Raw genomic sequence first — 17,298 nt, 5'->3', positions numbered from 1 at the left:
CAAAGATCTTCGGCTTTTAGCACTTCTTAAGATCGACGACAACCACGAGCTCGATGGTGGGTTGTCGTCTACTCACAATTAGAACATCTTAGTGCTAGGTTGAGAAATTTATGATGATTGTATGATGTTTTCTAGAGTCATGCATGAATGTATGAAAATTGAAAATCGTCGAACCTATATGAATGAAAGTGATGTATATTAAAAGGGTAAATGTAACTGCCCAAGTTTTTAATACGCATCTACTAGAGAGAGGTTTCCACACACTCAATGTTTCGTTCCATTCTCCAACTGTTGTGGGATCTCACGATAGATACTAAATTTTACAATGATCACCCTTGAGCAAGCCATTGAGAATTGATATTTGCTCGAGAGAAATGAAGAAAAAGATTGTGGGCTCGGATGAGACACTACTATAGTAGACTAGTACGAGATTTGGTAAGAACTTGACTCGGGTAAGAAAATTTTAAATATCCCGTCAAGTTAATTAGTCTAACTTGTTGGTCTATTGTATAGAAGTTTGGTCAATAACGTTATCATCCACGTCTGGTCTGATGTGTCACTTGGTGCTCGAGAAGTGAATCATGAGACTGACTTTTATGTTTTATTTACTAAATTTACTATCGATAGCGAGCAAATAGTCAGAAGCAATGACGTTTATATGTATCGATATTGAACTCGGGTCGATGAGCGGAGGCCGAGATAATTGTCCTCATAGGATTGTTCTCCAACTATCATAAAAGACAACCCTAGCCAAACCAAAATCTTGCCCTCAAGGTAGGTAGAAACTAGATAATCCGTACAAAAAGAGAGGATTTTTATGCTACACGTGGAAGTTTTTTATTGGTAGAGTATGGTGGTCCTTAAAGCAGCGGATTATGCCCCCCAACCCGCTTAAATGTCGTACACATTGAAAACGCGCGTACGAAACGAGGAAAACGAAACAAGTCGGACTCTGAGGATCAACGACGACGATGCACACTTTCTTCTCATCGGAAGACCTCTTGGATAGTTCCTTCTGGTCGTCGCCGCCACCGCCGTCGTCTTCGCCGCCATCTCATTCTCCTTTCCGATCTCCCGATCCTTCCTTGACGATGAACCGAAGCGCGTCCGAGTGGGCGTTGGAGAGGTTTCTCGAGGAAGTTTCGTCGTTGCCTGTGAATAGTTACCCTTCCACTACCTCCAATCGCGTGACGGTTTCTCCTGTGGATGTGGCATCTCCTGCTTCTCAGTCTTCGACTTCGAAGCGTGATGAAGATGATGAGATTGTGGAGATCAAGAAGGCGGATTGTGATCATGATCGGTCTCAGCCTATTCCGTCTTTGGATCCGTCAAAAATGGTTCGAAGTGATTCTGATCGGTACCGTGTGTTTTTGAAGAATCAGCTTGATATGGCTTGCGCTGCTGTGGCTCGCTCGAGGGTGATCATTTCTCTATCTTTTGAAACTGATTGGTGTACTGTACTTTGATGAATTTGGGATTTGAAATGCTGCACTCTTAATTGTGTGTTGAAGTGAAATTGAGGAACTTCATCGGTTTCTTTTCAAAGTGAACTTGTTTTAGCCATTTTTGTGTTCGGGATTGCAGGCCTCGTCTTCGGAACCCAAAGGTCCAGTCCAGCCAGCTGAACACCGTGGGCAAACGTCGAGTGGTTTTCACTTTGGCTTGCAAGCTCCGGGACAAGGTAGCTTCCGGTCAAGCAGTCTACGAATTTTATTATATTCATTATTCGTCGTTAAGCTCATTGGGTCATTATCTAGTTATAGCTTCTATGGCTTTCGTTGGGCATTTTCCGTTTGGTGTGGGTAGAAGTATTGAACAACCTCTCGTATATGAGAAGATCTAGTACGTGAAGTCAATATTTTTTTTTTTTTTTTTTTAACAAAAGTATGGAAATTTCTTAATGTTGTTTTTCTGTTTTCTCTTGTGGGGAACGTTGGTACATTGTTCTTGGCCGAGGGTGGTGTTATTTCTTTAGTAGCCAAATCCTTTGAACACTCTGGTACTATTGAATGCCTCGACACTTTTCGTTAGTTTTATAATTCTTTGTCTGATATTGATGCTGTTCATCTCTTGGTAATGCCAGTTTGATTATTCTATGCATCTCCTGGTATGTTAAAGGATTTTGTAATGATCCTTTCAGTTTCTTATTATTTGGAGTCCTTTTTTCTTTTATCTTTTTAGGTCTTTAGGTGTTGTTTTGGCCCCATTGTTGGGCGGTGGTTTTTGTAAGCCTCCTTTGTATTCTTTCACTATTCTCAATGTAAGTTCGGCATCTATAAAAATAAAACAGAAAAAGAAAAAGAAAAGAAAAGAAAAGGAAAAGAACTTTCTTAAGATAATAGTCAATATATTTTAGGGAATCTTATATTTTACTAGTTAGAACTCTTTGCTTGATGTATCACGTCCGATCTAACTCTTTTTTCCATTGGCATTGTATGCTATTACTGCAATTTTACTTTTTCTCTATTGTGTCTGTAGGCTCTGATCGTGGCACTTCAACAAAAGAAAGTGACGCTAATGGTAGTCCACTTGGTATCCCATCCTTACCTGCAATGCCTAAGAAACAAGGGCTACAAACTGCCCAAACAACAAGTGGATCGTCCAGAGATGAGTCTGATGATGATGATCTTGAAGGAGACATTGAAAACAGTGAGAATATGCATCCTTCCGATGCAAGACGCGCTAGGAGGTAAGTTTGATTTATTGTTCTGGCTCTTGCTTGGGTCAAATTGTTAACCCTTTGTTATGCATTTGTTCGCATTTGTATTGATTGAGAATATGACTCAAGCATCGACATATGATCACACTCGGATTATTGTTTCCCTCTTTTGCTCTTCTATTATGTTTTTCACCCCTTATAGTTCTTAGAGAAGGTATTGCTGTTGTATCCTTGATGATGTAAGTTCGTCATGTACAGAACTTGTTGATCTAACTCTTGTCGTCTGTCAAATGCCCTCCATAATAGCCTTGTACCTTTGTGAAAGAGAAGAAAGTTGAAGTTTCTTCTTCCAAACGAATATGCTGGAAAAATATCACTTACCAAAATGATTCTGTAATTTTTTGGAGTAGAGATATGTCGAGCATGTTTCAATTTACTTTTGCATTTAAAAACAACAATCCTCTTTTATTGCTGCTTGAAGAGTGTTTTTGTGATCTCTATTGATTTTTTGGGTTAGGAGGATATCTCATCTTCCATTCTGTCCTTTTACTTGTTTAGTAAGTATTCATATCTTAATGAAAGAGTTATGGTTTCTAATCAGTAAATAAATAAATTAGAGAAAGGAAGATGGTCCTATGCGAAATATCAATCCTTCAACTGAATTTGTTCCCCGGTCCTAGCTTTACTCACTTGACATTGATGGTGGCCTAGGATGTTGTCAAATAGAGAATCAGCAAGACGCTCCAGACGAAGAAAACAAGCACACTTGAATGACCTTGAGACCCAGGTACTGTAAAGTGCTTACCCTCCATATGTTGTCGGGTATTTTTCTTTCTTATTAAAACTTTTTCTAAATGTGGTTCCTTTTCTAAAGGTTGGTCAACTTAGGGTTGATCACTCTACTTTGTTAAAGCGTCTCACGGATGTAAATCAAAAGTACGATGATGCAGCTGTTGACAATAGAATTTTGAAAGCTGATATCGAGACTTTAAGAGCGAAGGTTAGTCAGTGTCTTTTTTTTTTTTTTTTTTTTAATCTATATAAGTGTGTGTATGTGTATATATATATTTATCCCCTAGGTATACGGAAGGAATGAAAAATCTTCGAAGAAAAAGAAAAATAACATAAAAGACCTAGAATAAGACATAAAGGACTTTGACCATCTAATCTAAAGCAGAGGCTCCTAGGCTCTCGCATGCAGAGTGGGTCAATTTCTGATGCATGCCTCTTCATCTACACTGATAGTTCTCGAATCTTGATGATCCTCTTTTCCTCCCGTTCCTTCAGATTCTGTCTCTTCCACTCTTCTTTCTCCACAAACTTCTGTATTTTCTTTAACTTCTCTCCAATGCACTTTTCCGCTGTTTTTCTTCATGAAAAAGAACTTGAACTAATTTTAAAGTGCAGCAAAACCAAAACCAAAACCAAATTTGGACATTTATGCGTTAGTTTGAAGTTTTCCTTTATGGATAGTTTGGACTATTTAGAAGTCCGCCAAAACCAAAACTGCGACAACCATGAGTTAGCTGTGGTCAGCCAATGCAGATGGAAAAGACGTTAAAGGGAACAAGTTGAAGTAATGATGACCACCTATCTAGAATCTTGTGAACAACCTTGGCAACCAAAGTAGTAAGGTAAATCAGCTGTTCTACAAGAATAGTCTTGGTATACCTAAACTAGCCTGATATTCACGGTTGCAAGGAAAAAAAAAAAGCACCAGAACTATGTTTACGAACAATATTGTTGACATATTTCAATTGTTTTGTACCTCAATGAGTGAAGGTATATAGAGAAAGAAATCATCTTATATTTTCTGATGTTCCTTAATGAAGACGGTATAAGCTTTCTAAAAGTTTAAACGCCCATGATTTTACTTCTACCACTATTGTTAGTGTGGCTGTTGTTGGTCACCATTGAGTTGATGATGGTATAAATGTCGATCTAATGCTTCTTAGTTAAAGATGTACTTGCTTTCTCAATGTATCACCATTTGTGACGCCAATAGTTGTCGACTGATTACCCTTCAAGAAATAATCCATAGCTGGGATAGGTAACCCCAATTCGGAGAAGATATAAAATTTTCTGGGAGTCCTTGAAGTTATAGAAGACTTCGGGCACTTGATGAAGATTTCATGAAGTTAGTAGACTTGGACTAACAATGGGGATAAGTTAGAAATGAATGTCTATGCAAAATATTCTTAAAAATGGGGGATGAGTTAGAAATGAAGATCTATGTAGAACATTCGGGAATATGTAGAGGTTTTTGGTGAATTGGATCGAATATGTGGAGGTTTATGAAGTTCTACAAATATTTAGCCCCTCTCAAGTTTTGAAGTCATACAATTTAAAATTCAAGGTCCCTAAAGAACCATGCTTCCTGACAGGACAATAAGGTCACTAGAATAGATACTTTTTCTTTTTTAGAGAAAAGTAAACACTCGTCAAAAATTTCGTGGGAGCAATAGTCCAATCATTAGAGAAGTGATTTCTGTTTCTATATGGTTCGAGATAGGCCATAGCTCTACAGTAAGGAAAAATTGCTTTGACATTTTTAAGAAAATATTACAATGATGGTATGAGTTTTTTTCCTCTCTCCTCTCACCCTCTCTTCGATTCTCTACCCACCACAACAATTTCCCGGAACCTCGAATCAATACAAAAGTCTTCTCTGTTTCTTAGCGTGCAAGCAAGACCGAGGAACAGAACCCGGTTTTCCATGTTTATAGCAGCCATGACCAATAGAAAGACTGGTCTCTGTTCCCTCATCTTCGGTCGATCCTTTACACTCACACCAATAACAAGAACAAAATTCGCCATTTGTCCTTCCGGCAGCCAACAAAAGGAAGCTTCTCTATCTATTTCGAACCATCAGAAATCTTAATATTTAAATGGCAAGATTTTGAAATATAAGTACCAAACACCTATATGGAGTTCAAGAAATTTAAGGACCAATAAAAAATGTTGATAATTCTTCATGGTGAAGAGGGATTTATTTAAATTGTTTGTTCATGTATTATTTGTCTGTATATAAGCAAGAAAACCAAAAGGTAAGCATTAAGAATACACAGTCTTATATCGTTTTAAAATTTGAGTAAACTTCATTATCGAAAGACATAACTTCAACCACTTGATAAAAAATAAGAACTAATGAATTATCGAAGGAAGGAACTATGAAATCTTAGTTGAAACGTTAAAGAACCACTGAAGAAATCCAGAAATCAAAGTCAAAGAACCTCTTAGGTAACAACAGAATTGAAGACAAAAAGTTCAAATGCAAGTATGAATGAACTATTTGGAAAACAGCCAATGAAAGACTGCTTATTTATTCACTGTCTTTCCTCAGTCATGAAGGAAGCCTTTCTCAATTGTTCTTCAGTTGAGGAATGGCGATAAGAAGAAATCTTGTGCTTCCTTCTTTTACGAGGCTACATGTGTAATCTCCTTTCTATTAGATGGTAAGTTCTTTTTTTTAAAGAAAAACAAAATGTTAAGACTTCCATCCCTTCCCCCACAAAAAACCGTGCTTATTACAAATTACAAATGTAGCTTGTTTACTTACGATTGCATTTAGATGTTAAAATTGTATTTAAATGAACTGCCAGTTTCAATTACATCTGTATGTTTGTTGCTGGAAATGCTCTTTGTTTGTAACATGGCCTGCCTAATATGTTAGGATACGAACCTCATGTCAGCGACAGTTGTCTTTTTCAATATCTTTGAGCGTTAGTCTCTTTTCATTCCCTTAACGGAAAGCTTTGTTTCTTGTTTTTTTTTTTTAAAAAAAAGACATGCAAGCACATGGACGATAGTGACTTGGTTACTTAGTTCCTATTTGATAACTATTTAGTTTTTAAAAATTAATTTTATAAATATTACTTTCACCTATGAGTTTCTTTGTTTTGTTACCTAGTTTTTACACATGTTTTTAAAATCCAAGCTAAGTTATAAAAACTAAAAAAATATTCTTTTAAAAATCTTTTATTGTTATTGAAATTTTGTTAAAAGTTTCACTTCTGTCTTGCTCTCATTTTCATTGTTTTCGGTCGTTGGATGGTTTCTTGTGGCAATGTCAGCAGTGGTGATTTGCATTCACTGATGGCACAGAATACTCCAATAGTTTCACTGATGGCAATGCCTCTGCCTGTTCTTTTGTGGGAAAGCATGGGATATTTTTTGAACTTTGTACGTATATTTTCAGGTGAAAATGTCTGAAGAAACAGTGAAAAGATTGACAGGAGTGAACCCACTGCTTGTTGCCATGTCTCAGAGCCAAATGCCGTTTGTGAGTAGCCAAATGCCAATGCAATCCAACTCCCAATTCTTCCACCAAAACATGTCTGCCTTTGGAAACAGCCCTCCACATCACCGCAACTTGGAAGGCCCTGTGTCAACTAACCCCCCATCCATTCCACATGGCGAAAGATCACAGAATGATGTGGCAACCAAAATGACTGATATGCCCTCCGTGCACCATATAATTGATGATATTGATCCTGTGCAGAAGCAGGCCATGCATGGCCCCGTATCAGGTTGGGATGCAGAGACGTCGCATGCAGCTCCAAACCAAAAGAACTGAAGGATTAAATGTGTCGTTTCTGTAAGCAATATTTCCTCTTATATTTTCATTGGGGCTTGTGGGCTAGGATTAGTAAGATATGAAAAATACTCTTCTTACCTTTTCTTTTCTATTCTATTTTCATTTCATGCTCCACTACTCTGTATTAAGACTCGGATCTCGTTGGTTGAGTAGTTTTCTTTTTTTTTTTTTTTTTTTTTTTTTTTAAGAAATCAGTTTTGTAGTTGACAAATCTCTCACTTTGTTTCACTTTCTTTGAAGGAAACCAGAACAAAGCAGGCTGATCAACATTTCTATTTTCTAAGCTAAATTCAAGCTTCAAATTGAAAATGTAACCGACTCAGCTTACGGTTAGAAGATATCATTCTTCTTGGGCTTTTCCTTCTAGGCTCGCTCTCAAAATTCTAAAACGCGTATGTTATGAGAGGTTTTTCACACCCTTATAAAAAATATTTCAATTCAAGTTTAGAAATGTAACTAGCAAATGTTTTTTTTTTTAACTTCTTCCGCTTTCTCTTTCCAACTTCCTCTCAAAGTTTTAAAACTAGTCTCTATGGAAAGGTAGTTTTTCACATTCTTCCTGGGAATGTCATGACACGACACAATTGCAGGAACCATTTTCGTAGAATGACATTTTTTAGTCGATCAAGAATGGCGAAAAAGTAGCCCCTTTTGTATTAAGGTAGTTTTTTTTTTTTTTTTTTTCATCTTCTCTTCGTTCTCCGGCGCTCTCCGGGGAACCAAACTCAGAGAAACAACTTAACACACACAGCGAGAAAGGGGAAAACATCAAGATCGAAACCAAACAAACATCTTGCATGTAGATGCTATTCGAAATCCCCCTTCTCGTTTCCGTTATTAATCGATTCAGTTTCCCCCCGCTCGAGTTCAATTCCATGGCGAACAATCATTCTGCTACTCCGGCCGATGATTTCTTCGAGCAGATTCTTGGGATTTCCCCTTTTGGTTTGGCGGAGCAAGGGTTAGCTGGAACTGACGGGGACTTGGCCAGAGCTGTTGCTGCTGCGGCGTCGGCGGCTCAAGGTCAAGCTCCGACGATCCTTCAACTTAGTTCCGGCGACGGCGCTGGCCACATCACTTCGACTGGAAGTGGAAGTGGAAGTGGAGCAAGGTTTCATGGCGGAACCCCTTTTCCTTTAGGATTGAGCTTGGACCAAGCTATTGTTCTTTAAATATCTGTTGACGTGGTTGTTCTTTTTTGTGGGAAAGGGAGCGATTGAATTGCATTTAGTGACTCTTTTTCAATCTTTTTGCTGGTTTATCAAGGCCAACAAGTGCATGCTACTATGGGTGCAACTCCGCAGCCACCAGCCATGCGCCCTAGGGTACGGGCCAGACGAGGGCAGGCGACTGATCCACATAGCACTGCCGAGTGGGTAAGAGAGTTCTCCATTTTGGTTTATAACTTCTGAAACTTAATCCTTAGAAATGAGCATAGATTCTTTTGGTGTTCTTGTTGTTTTCCAAAATCTTGTTTGCATAACTAACCTGGAAAAACATATGATCACAAGAAGTTTAAATGATCATAACCTGTGGTGATTTTTCCCTACATGGCTAAGATCTTAATTGTCAAGCTCTAATTTTTCCTTTACATGAATGCATCGTTAGGTTGGGGAGGGGAATGAAGCATTTCTTACAAGCGTGTGAAAATTTCTCTCTAGTAGACGCGTTTTAAAACCTTAAGAGAAAGCCCAAATAGTACAATATTTGATAGTGGTACTAGAGCCAGGCACCGAATGGTAGTGGAATTGGGCTGTTACAAATGGTACTAGAGCCAGGCACCGAATGGTGTGCCAACGAGAACGCTGGGCCCCCAAGGGGGTGGATTGTGAGATCTTATCTTGGTTGGAGAGGAAAACGAAACATTTCTTATAAGGGTGTGGAAACCTCTCCCTAGTAGACGCGTTTTAAAACCTTAAGGGAAAGTCCAGAAAGGAAAGTTCAAAGAGGACAATATCTGCTAACGGTGGGCTTGGGCTGTTACAAATGGAATCAGAGCCAAGCACCGAACAGTGTGCTAGTGAGGACGCTGGCTCCCAAGGTGGGTGAATTGTGAGATCCCACATTGGTTGGAGAGGGAAACGAAGCATTATTTATAAGGGTGTAGAAACATATCTCTAATAGACACATTTTAAAACCCTGAGAGGAAACTTGGAAGGGAAATGCCAAAGAGGACAATATCTTCTAGCGGTAATTGAGAAATGAGTGGTTTATATTTTGATGGTTTATTTAGGACCCATTTCAAAGAGGGATGGGGACATTTTGATGCTAATGTCTTCTCTCTTCCACTTAAAATAGTAGATTTTCATGGATGCTTGAGTAGCCTGTTTACTATTTCCTAGAGATAATGCAATGTCTTCTGAACGTTCTTGGATTCTCAATCTTAGTGTGTACTCATTTTCTTCCCCTTTCTGGGTAGACGGATAGAGCTGCCATGCTCGATGAAATAGTGGACTACGTAAAGTTCCTACGTCTCCAAGTAAAGGTGAATTGACCTTACATTTCTGGTTAAGCAAACTTGATAGCAGTTGATATCTATGTATGTGCGCTGTCGATATACGTATATGTGCTGTAGAACCGGTTGCTTTCCAGTTCCTTATTTAAGCGTATTTCATTCTTTATATGAATGATATCTATGGAGTTGAGGTGAGGTACGTTATAGATTTTAGATGGATGGCTGTGGCTGTGCGAGTTTTTTTTAGATTGCCCTTGTATATTCTTTCATTTTTCTTGGATGTAACAGTCACTTTTCATATCCTAGTATTTATATACATGGTTGAATTTATGTACTTTGCAGGTTCTGAGTATGAGTAGATTGAGTGGAGGTGGTGCTGTGGCACCACTTGGAGTGGACATCCGACCATCATCACTTGAGGTACTTTTGATGTAACAATCTAAGTCGGTGGATGTCCGTCAGTCCACCATTAGTAGATATTGTTCTTTTTATGCTTTTCCTTCTGGATTTCCCTTCAAGATTTTAAAACACATCTACTAAGGAGAGGTTTCGTACCTTTATAAGTAATGTTTCGTTCTTCTTTCCAATCGATGTGGGAGGTTTCACACCCTTATAAGGAATGTTTCGTTCTCCTTTCCAATCGATGTGGGATCTCACAGTCTATGCTCACCATTATTAGATATTGTTCTCTTTGTGTTTTCCCTTATGGGCTTTCCCTCGAGGTTTTTAAACGCGTTTGCTAGAGAGAGGTTTCCACATTCTTATAGAGAATGTTTTGTTCCCTCTCCAACTGACGTAGGATCTCACACTCCACAACTGTAACAGTCCAAGTTCACCGTTAGTAGATATTGTCCTCTTTGTAAAAATGTTTTTTTTTTCTCTCGTCTTTTATGCGTGCTTGATAGCCAAAAACAAAATCTTAACGAAATGGGGATTTGTATTGCAGGAAGAAGGAAGTGAAGGCGGTAGGAATCGACCCGAACGGGAGAAGTCATCGAACGACGGTACCGAGAGACAAGTTGGTAAGCTTATGGAAGAGGATGTGGGAGCTGCAATGCAGTTCCTTGAATCAAAAGCACTCTGCATCATGCCCATCCTGTTGGCTTCAGCAATTTATCACACACAGCCACCCGACACCTCCAGACAGAGTAACTCTCCTTCGTAGAAACCACATGCCATTCCTAACAAAATGCTAATCAAATCAAACAATCTTAATAAATTAAAAAAAAAAAAAAAAAAAAAAAAAAAAAAAAAAAAAAAAAAAAAAAAAAAACGGGTCCCACGTGAGTAGGACCCACGATGTTCCATTTTGTCCAATTAGTCTACGTGGGGCCCTCTCATCACATGGGGCTGTTTTTTTAATGCTTTTAACTCGAACGGACGGCCCTGGATTGGAGTATCCGAGAAAACTCAATCCTGACCGTCGGATTCTGGTCCAATGTCTTTATTGGCTGTCATTGTCCGAGTCTTGTCCCCTCCACGTGGAACCACAGTTTCCAGCGTGTCCTTCTTTTGGGGAACATTCATATCTGTCGCTTCACGCACACGAGATGCCTTCCACACGTGTCACCGCCATCTCGTTGGATCGGTGCTCACGTGTCATCCTCTTTGTATTTCTTCCTTATTTAATTTAATTTAATATATATATAAAAAATGATAAATAATATTAAGACGCGTAATATAAATATAAAAAATCGAGATAGAATTAAACCATCTAAATGATATGTAAATTATAATAAAATCTTCATATATTATTTTTTTTAGTTTAGAAACTATAAATAATATTGAGTTAATTCATATATTATTTAAATATTACAAAAATAATACCCATTTATGTATAATTTAAATGTATTATATTAAAAGAAAATGGATAGTAGTTATAAAAATAGTTTACCCATGAAATATATTTAGAAAAATATTTATCCTAATCCTTCTGAATTTATAACATAATATATTTTTAGTGGTAGGTAATATAAAATCCACTTTTATTTATTTATTTATTTATTTGTTGGTTTTAAATTTATGTAAATAATAAATACAAAAAGGTGAGACACGTGTCGAAATTTGTTTGGTAGAGTTCATGCAGACCATACCGTGCGGCTTTAACAATTATCCCCCTCCCATTCTATATATTCTCTTTCCATTGCAAACTTTCATTTCAACTCCAAAAATAGAAACTTTCTTCATAATTCTTTGCACTTCAATTTCCCTCTAATCTTCAAACACTTCAATTTCCAATCCTAATGGCTGTTTCTGATGACCGAGATCTCAACCTCCAAGCCACCGAGCTCCGCCTTGGCCTCCCTGGCTCCGACCAGCCCGACCGCCGCTGCGGATCGCAGCCTAACAAGAGACCCTTTTCAGAGATTGATAAGGAAAATGACAGCCGTGTCTCAGATGCCGAGAATGGCTCCGATCAGAGCTCGCAACCTCCTCCCTCCAAGTAAGTCCTAGATCTTGGATACACTAACCATATAAGCAACTGTGGCATGATAAAAACTTGTCTAAGTCTTCAAATTGCCTTTTATAGAGCGCAAATTGTTGGATGGCCACCGGTTCGATCGTATCGAAAGAATTGTTTGGCTGGAAAGAAAAGCGAGGCGGAAAGTTGCAACGGAGGGTACGTGAAAGTGAGTATGGATGGAGCTCCATACTTGAGGAAGATCGATCTAACCATTTACAAAAGCTACGTGGAGCTCGTAAAAGCCTTGGAGAACATGTTCAACTTCAATCTTGGTAAGAGAAATTACTAATGATCTATGAGCTTAAACTTTTGAATTAGTTAGTCTAATGATCGGTTCAATATCAGGCTGTTATTCTGAGAAGGAAGGTTTCAATGGATCCGATTACGTTCCAACATACGAAGATAAAGATAGCGATTGGATGCTCGTAGGCGATGTCCCATGGGAGTAAGTTCGATCTTCTTTCTTTTATAGATTTCTCAGAACTAAGCAATAAAGAACCTTTCTGATCAAAAATTGAAATCCTTGGAACGTGCAGAATGTTCATCTGTTCTTGCAAAAGGCTGAGAATCATGAAAGGATCGGAAGCCAAAGGGCTTGGACGTTTATAAACTTCCATTGAAGCAACTTGACAGCTAACAAGAGAAGAATGTAAAGAACAAAGAGATTGTATTTTGTTTTTTTAGATCTTTTCATTGCAAAAAGAATTTAGATTCAAATTGTATAGAGGGTTATCCATTATCCCATATACATTTGACACACTTTACTCGATCATACGTCCAAAATCTATTTTGGGTTCGAGGATTTTGGAAGTTGATTACTTTTTATACTCTGATCTATACACTTAAACGTTTGAATTTAGCAGTTTTTGATGTATCGTGTCAAAGAATGGTGTGTGAAAGTCTTTGTATTTGTGTTCGAACTATTGTAACTCGTTATGTTTGTGAAATTCTTTGGATTGATTTGTAGGTTAACGATGTCATATGATATTGGATCCGTTCAAACAAACTCAAATTTCTTTGAGTTTGTTTAGACAAATAAGATCGAGTGGTTTTATTTTATCGGGATTTCTCTTTCTATCTAGAAACTTAATATGAAACCGTAAATATTTGCCGGCAAGATTTTTTTGGTCTCATTTGTCTTTGGGGTGTACACCGGTTGGATTGAATTGGGTTGAAAAATTTTGTTGGACAAACCTAAAAATTTCAGCCTGATTGAGTTGGTGATTTGAGGAATCGGAATACGGATCACACGGTTGGGTTGGGTTACGGTTACAAACTTCAAATATTTTTAATCTTCATAATAATCTTAAAAACAGGGTTGGATTGTAATCCTATTTTCGAGTTTGTTAGGCTAATCCGACCAAAAGAGTGTCAACTCGTAAATCGACCCGAATGTTCAATTTTTCAAAAAATTCAACTCAACCCAAACCGAAGAAAATTTAACCCAACCCAACCCAATTTTTATGGTTTGGGTTGAGTAGTTCAGGTTGGTCGAATCATCAAGTCCTCTACAGTTTGGGTTGAGTAGTCCAGATGGATCCAATCCTCGAGTCACTTGAACGTCCCTAATTTGTTCTCTGGCTATTTAACTCTCACACTTCTGTAACTAATAGTATTTACCCTATCTATCTCTACATGATATGCATCGACGTCGCACGTGCCCACCGACATTCAATATCAATCCTACGAGCAAAACTCAATTGGATAATATAACATCAACGAAAAAGTACCATAAGCAATACTAATTTGAATGAGTTCATGTGTTAGAGCTAGTTGATAATTAGAATGGATTTTCTTTTGTGGTGGTATTCGAATCATATTTGTTCAAATTACGTAAAAACAAGACTGTCATTTATACGATATGTTATCCTCGAGTCACTTCCATGTACGACAATATATACATTTAGGGTTTGTATCATATCTCAACATATATCCAAACTTGTCATAGTTAGCTCATAGACGTTAAAGTGCCACCGACAGTGGTCTCATCCTTGTCTTGTTTGCATTTACACGAAACTAAATTCGAACAGCAAATCATGAGTTGTACTAGGTTTAAATCAAATAGAAAGAACTTAACTTTGTCGGTCACCTACTTTCTTTTCAGAAAATAGGTACACGTTATTGATATAAATAGTAACTTTCAATTCCTTTAAGCATTTCTTAACCGTTCTATTCTCAGGATCGTTCTTATTCATATACCCATCTTTATCTGAGTGTCGCAACTTTACCGCTAAATGTCAAAACGAAACAACCCTACAAAATAGAACCCAATACCCCACAAACAAAGGTGTAGGGCATCCAAAGAGATTAGGGTTGTGACAAGTCCACGAGGAAGGGTATGCACCAAAACAAAGACAGCTCTTGAAGAGAGAGAGAGGATAAGAATTAGAAGATAGAGAAAGAAGAAAATGTCACAACTCATCCTTCAGACAATGGTTGGTCCACTCGTGTTTAAGCTTTAAGATCGATCGTGGAAGCAACCGAATATCGTTATCACTTTTATTGTCATATTATCACTCTGTCAAACAGTGGCGTAACTCAATGTTTAAGATGAAGAACTACAGATGAGTTTTGAATGAAGGGACGAAGATGGTTGAATGATTAATTGTTGCTAACTTTGATTTGATGTTTAGTCGACCGAGTTGGTGTTCATATACGATGTATTTGTGAGACGAACATGACCCATAAAGTTTAAGTATGTGTGTTGGTAGAATGAATGCTACAAGAAAACTACTGTGTGTGTGTTTATGTATTGGTGCATTGAATCTTCGCCTAATTATTGTATTCAAAGAGGGATGAACTAAGCTATCAGTTGACGTGTTCGTAAAGCTAATTAACATGCCATCATTAATTCTCTCGTATCTGAAGATAAGATGACTAAGAACGACTTAAAAAAAATGAAATTTACTATCTATATCAATAAGGTGCAGCTTGTTTTTCGGTGGCTCAATCATAACAACATCATGGTTAAGTGTGTTACGAAACATGTGGAAGGATTTGGGTTAGCGTTTAGGGTTTAGGGTTCACCCGTGCGAGGGCTCCACAAATTTTCCATTTTTTTTAAATAAGAAAATTAATTAAAAGGGTAATTAATGCAATAAATTGAAAGATTCCACCAATTGTTGGGCCACACGTGTGGACTTTGACTTATGGGCCAATGTCCCACACGTGTGTCTTTGGACTTGTAGACATTGGCCGGCCCATATGACCAATTGCTCTTCCCCCACCTTTCTTTTGATCCATCTCTTTCACCATTTATTTACATATAATACATTTTTTCCTTTAATTTTATAATTTAGCACCATTTTTATTTAAAAGTTTGCTATTTAGTCCCTATAGTTCGAGCTTATTTTCAATTTAGTCCTTTCGGATTTGAACTATACGTTCAACCAAACCTGATTTATTACTGTATTCATGAAGGATCTCGTGTGGAAACGAACTGATGTTTTTTTTTTTATTTGTTACTGTATTCATTAGTATGAGACCTTTTACAGAAACAGAAAGTAAAGTCATGAAAAGTTATGGGTGGACAATATCATACTAATATGGAGATCCGTTATTTTCATCACGGTGTCAGAGACATACCCTTATCTTAACTTAGTTAATGTCAATAGAACGTGTCAAAAAAAAATTATGAGACTCAAAGGTATAGTTCTAATGACTCAGGTGCCGAACAAATGGTGTAATTTGTTCGAGGTCTCTAGAGTAGAAGCCTCGAAGGTGGGTATATAAGTGGCGGACTCTATCTCGATTGATATGAGGTTTTTTAGAAACTCACGTTTGTGAGATCCCACATCGGTTAGAGAGAGGAACAAAACGTTCCTTTTCGGGTTATCAAGTTTTTTAAACACCCCTAATTATACCTGATCGGGTTTAATGGTTTTCACATGTTCTTTAACTTAATCTTACACCAATATGAACAATGCCCTAAAAACTTGTTTATTATGCTATATATCTTACACAAAGGGCAACACTACTATATTTTTAACAATCCTAGGGCCGAAACCTACTCCCTTCGCACGTTTGCTCGAGTATTTAACTCGTACGAGTTCTTATCGTGTCAAACTACTATCAAACCCTAAAATTTAAAACACGTACCATTCCTAACTGGTTTCATTTCACTTATGATTTCAAATACTAACCCAATAACAGCCTAAGTCCACCGCTAGCAGCTATTATCCGTTTTAGCTCGTTACATATCGTCATCAGCCTCACGATTTTAAACTACGTCTACTAGGGAGATGTTTTGTACGCCCTTATAAGGAATGATTCGTTCTCCTCTCTAACCGATGTGGGATCTCACAAACCCATGATTCAAAACACTTTCTTCATCAGTATATGATCGAGATCACTGTAAAGACTCGAGAGGAACGTAATTTAAGGCCGAGCTTCGTTTTCTTTTTGTTGTAATTTGTTGTTGATTTGATGTAAAAGTAGGTAGAGCATAATACTAATAATTTGAAGTTGATAGAAGAAAAGGAAAGAAGTAGGAAGAGGGGTGAGTGAGTGGGATGCCCTGCACCGCTGCACATGGGTTAGGGTTTGAGTATTGGGTGACACAAACCCTACAACTTCACATGTCCAAATTAAGTGGGTTCCACCCTTTTCCCTTTCAAACCTAATGAATCTATGCACATGACTTGCCCTTCACCCCCTCCATGTGGGCTCCTATTCCCCCACCAACTACACAATTCTTTTTTACGGTTCGATTATCGAATCTCGTCTTAGTTTCAATTTCGTATATGTTACGAGAAAACCATCGATTTAACCTAAAATTTTAAGTTGTTTGTACAAGTGAATCGATGTTAATTATCGGTGTAGGTAGAAACTTTCAATTTCTTTTCTATCTTATCCTTCGGTTCACTCTCGTTCGAATATGGTCCTGATTCATTCATGTATCTCTCTTTTACTCGGGTGTTAGAAGATTAGAGATCAATTAGACATGTCATTGAAAGTTTTTGAGGTTTATAAGATGCAAAATTAATTGAAAAATGAAGGATGTTTGTATAGGTTAGAGCTCACCATTTTAATAGCTTTTGTGAGATCCCGCATCAATTGGAGAGGGGAACGAAACATTTTTTTATGAGGGTGTGGAAACCTCTCCCTAGCATATGCGTTTTAAA

The 17,298-nt window shown here is 37.7% G+C and overlaps 3 protein-coding genes across 7 annotated transcripts; all 3 read left to right on the top strand.

The window, feature by feature from the left end:
• The first annotated feature begins 377 nt into the window (after nt 1-377).
• Nucleotides 378-7,733, top strand: LOC111778871 (light-inducible protein CPRF2). 4 transcript variants are annotated; one of them, XR_015413423.1, is made up of 7 exons: nt 378-1,418; nt 1,585-1,681; nt 2,479-2,689; nt 3,371-3,446; nt 3,534-3,659; nt 6,003-6,114; nt 6,858-6,991. XR_015413423.1 is itself a non-coding variant. In XM_023658870.2 (7 exons), exons 1-6 carry the CDS (start codon nt 972-974, stop codon nt 7,233-7,235), a joined length of 1,335 nt encoding a protein of 444 aa, XP_023514638.2. In that variant the 5' UTR covers nt 390-971; the 3' UTR covers nt 7,236-7,256; nt 7,505-7,733. The 4 variants fall into 4 exon arrangements, 3 of the variants coding, with proteins under 3 accessions (XP_023514638.2, XP_023514637.2, XP_023514636.2); XM_023658870.2 differs by lacking the exon at nt 6,003-6,114 and adding an exon at nt 7,505-7,733 and having other exon boundaries at nt 390-1,418; nt 6,858-7,256; XM_023658869.2 differs by lacking the exon at nt 6,003-6,114 and adding an exon at nt 7,497-7,733 and having other exon boundaries at nt 391-1,418; nt 6,858-7,256.
• Nucleotides 7,734-7,829: 96 nt separating this feature from the next.
• Nucleotides 7,830-11,375, top strand: LOC111778872 (transcription factor UNE12-like). Of its 2 annotated transcripts, XM_087119187.1 has the most exons (5): nt 7,830-8,371; nt 8,517-8,632; nt 9,676-9,741; nt 10,054-10,131; nt 10,658-11,375. In XM_087119187.1, exons 2-5 carry the CDS (start codon nt 8,543-8,545, stop codon nt 10,874-10,876), a joined length of 453 nt encoding a protein of 150 aa, XP_086975313.1. In that variant the 5' UTR covers nt 7,830-8,371; nt 8,517-8,542; the 3' UTR covers nt 10,877-11,375. The 2 variants fall into 2 exon arrangements, with proteins under 2 accessions (XP_086975313.1, XP_086975314.1); XM_087119188.1 differs by lacking the exon at nt 9,676-9,741.
• Nucleotides 11,376-11,679: 304 nt separating this feature from the next.
• LOC111778090 (auxin-induced protein 22D) lies at nt 11,680-13,234 on the top strand. The gene is made up of 4 exons (XM_023657734.2): nt 11,680-12,154; nt 12,242-12,447; nt 12,521-12,620; nt 12,712-13,234. Exons 1-4 carry the CDS (start codon nt 11,955-11,957, stop codon nt 12,782-12,784), a joined length of 579 nt encoding a protein of 192 aa, XP_023513502.2. The 5' UTR covers nt 11,680-11,954; the 3' UTR covers nt 12,785-13,234.
• Nucleotides 13,235-17,298: the final 4,064 nt, after the last annotated feature.

The sequence above is a fragment of the Cucurbita pepo genome, chromosome 17 (genome assembly GCF_057944985.1).
Source record: "Cucurbita pepo subsp. pepo isolate OVF chromosome 17, ASM5794498v1, whole genome shotgun sequence".
NCBI lineage: Eukaryota > Viridiplantae > Streptophyta > Magnoliopsida > Cucurbitales > Cucurbitaceae > Cucurbita > Cucurbita pepo.
Note: the sequence above shows the minus strand (reverse complement) of the source record. Positions and strands in the feature narration are given on the sequence as shown.

Bases quoted from the DNA above. Each gene is read 5' to 3' on its own strand.
- LOC111778871 (XM_023658870.2), top strand. From the start codon at position 972: ATGCACACTTTCTTCTCATCGGAAGACCTCTTGGATAGTTCCTTCTGG. The intron at 1,682-2,478 runs GTAGCTTCCGGT...TTGTGTCTGTAG, and splicing joins CTTGCAAGCTCCGGGACAAG to GCTCTGATCGTGGCACTTCA. The intron at 3,660-6,857 runs GTTAGTCAGTGT...GTATATTTTCAG, and splicing joins TCGAGACTTTAAGAGCGAAG to GTGAAAATGTCTGAAGAAAC.
- LOC111778872 (XM_087119187.1), top strand. From the start codon at position 8,543: ATGGGTGCAACTCCGCAGCCACCAGCCATGCGCCCTAGGGTACGGGCC. The intron at 8,633-9,675 runs GTAAGAGAGTTC...CTTTCTGGGTAG, and splicing joins CACATAGCACTGCCGAGTGG to ACGGATAGAGCTGCCATGCT. The intron at 10,132-10,657 runs GTACTTTTGATG...TTTGTATTGCAG, and splicing joins TCCGACCATCATCACTTGAG to GAAGAAGGAAGTGAAGGCGG.
- LOC111778090 (XM_023657734.2), top strand. From the start codon at position 11,955: ATGGCTGTTTCTGATGACCGAGATCTCAACCTCCAAGCCACCGAGCTC. The intron at 12,448-12,520 runs GTAAGAGAAATT...GTTCAATATCAG, and splicing joins CATGTTCAACTTCAATCTTG to GCTGTTATTCTGAGAAGGAA. The intron at 12,621-12,711 runs GTAAGTTCGATC...TGGAACGTGCAG, and splicing joins GTAGGCGATGTCCCATGGGA to AATGTTCATCTGTTCTTGCA.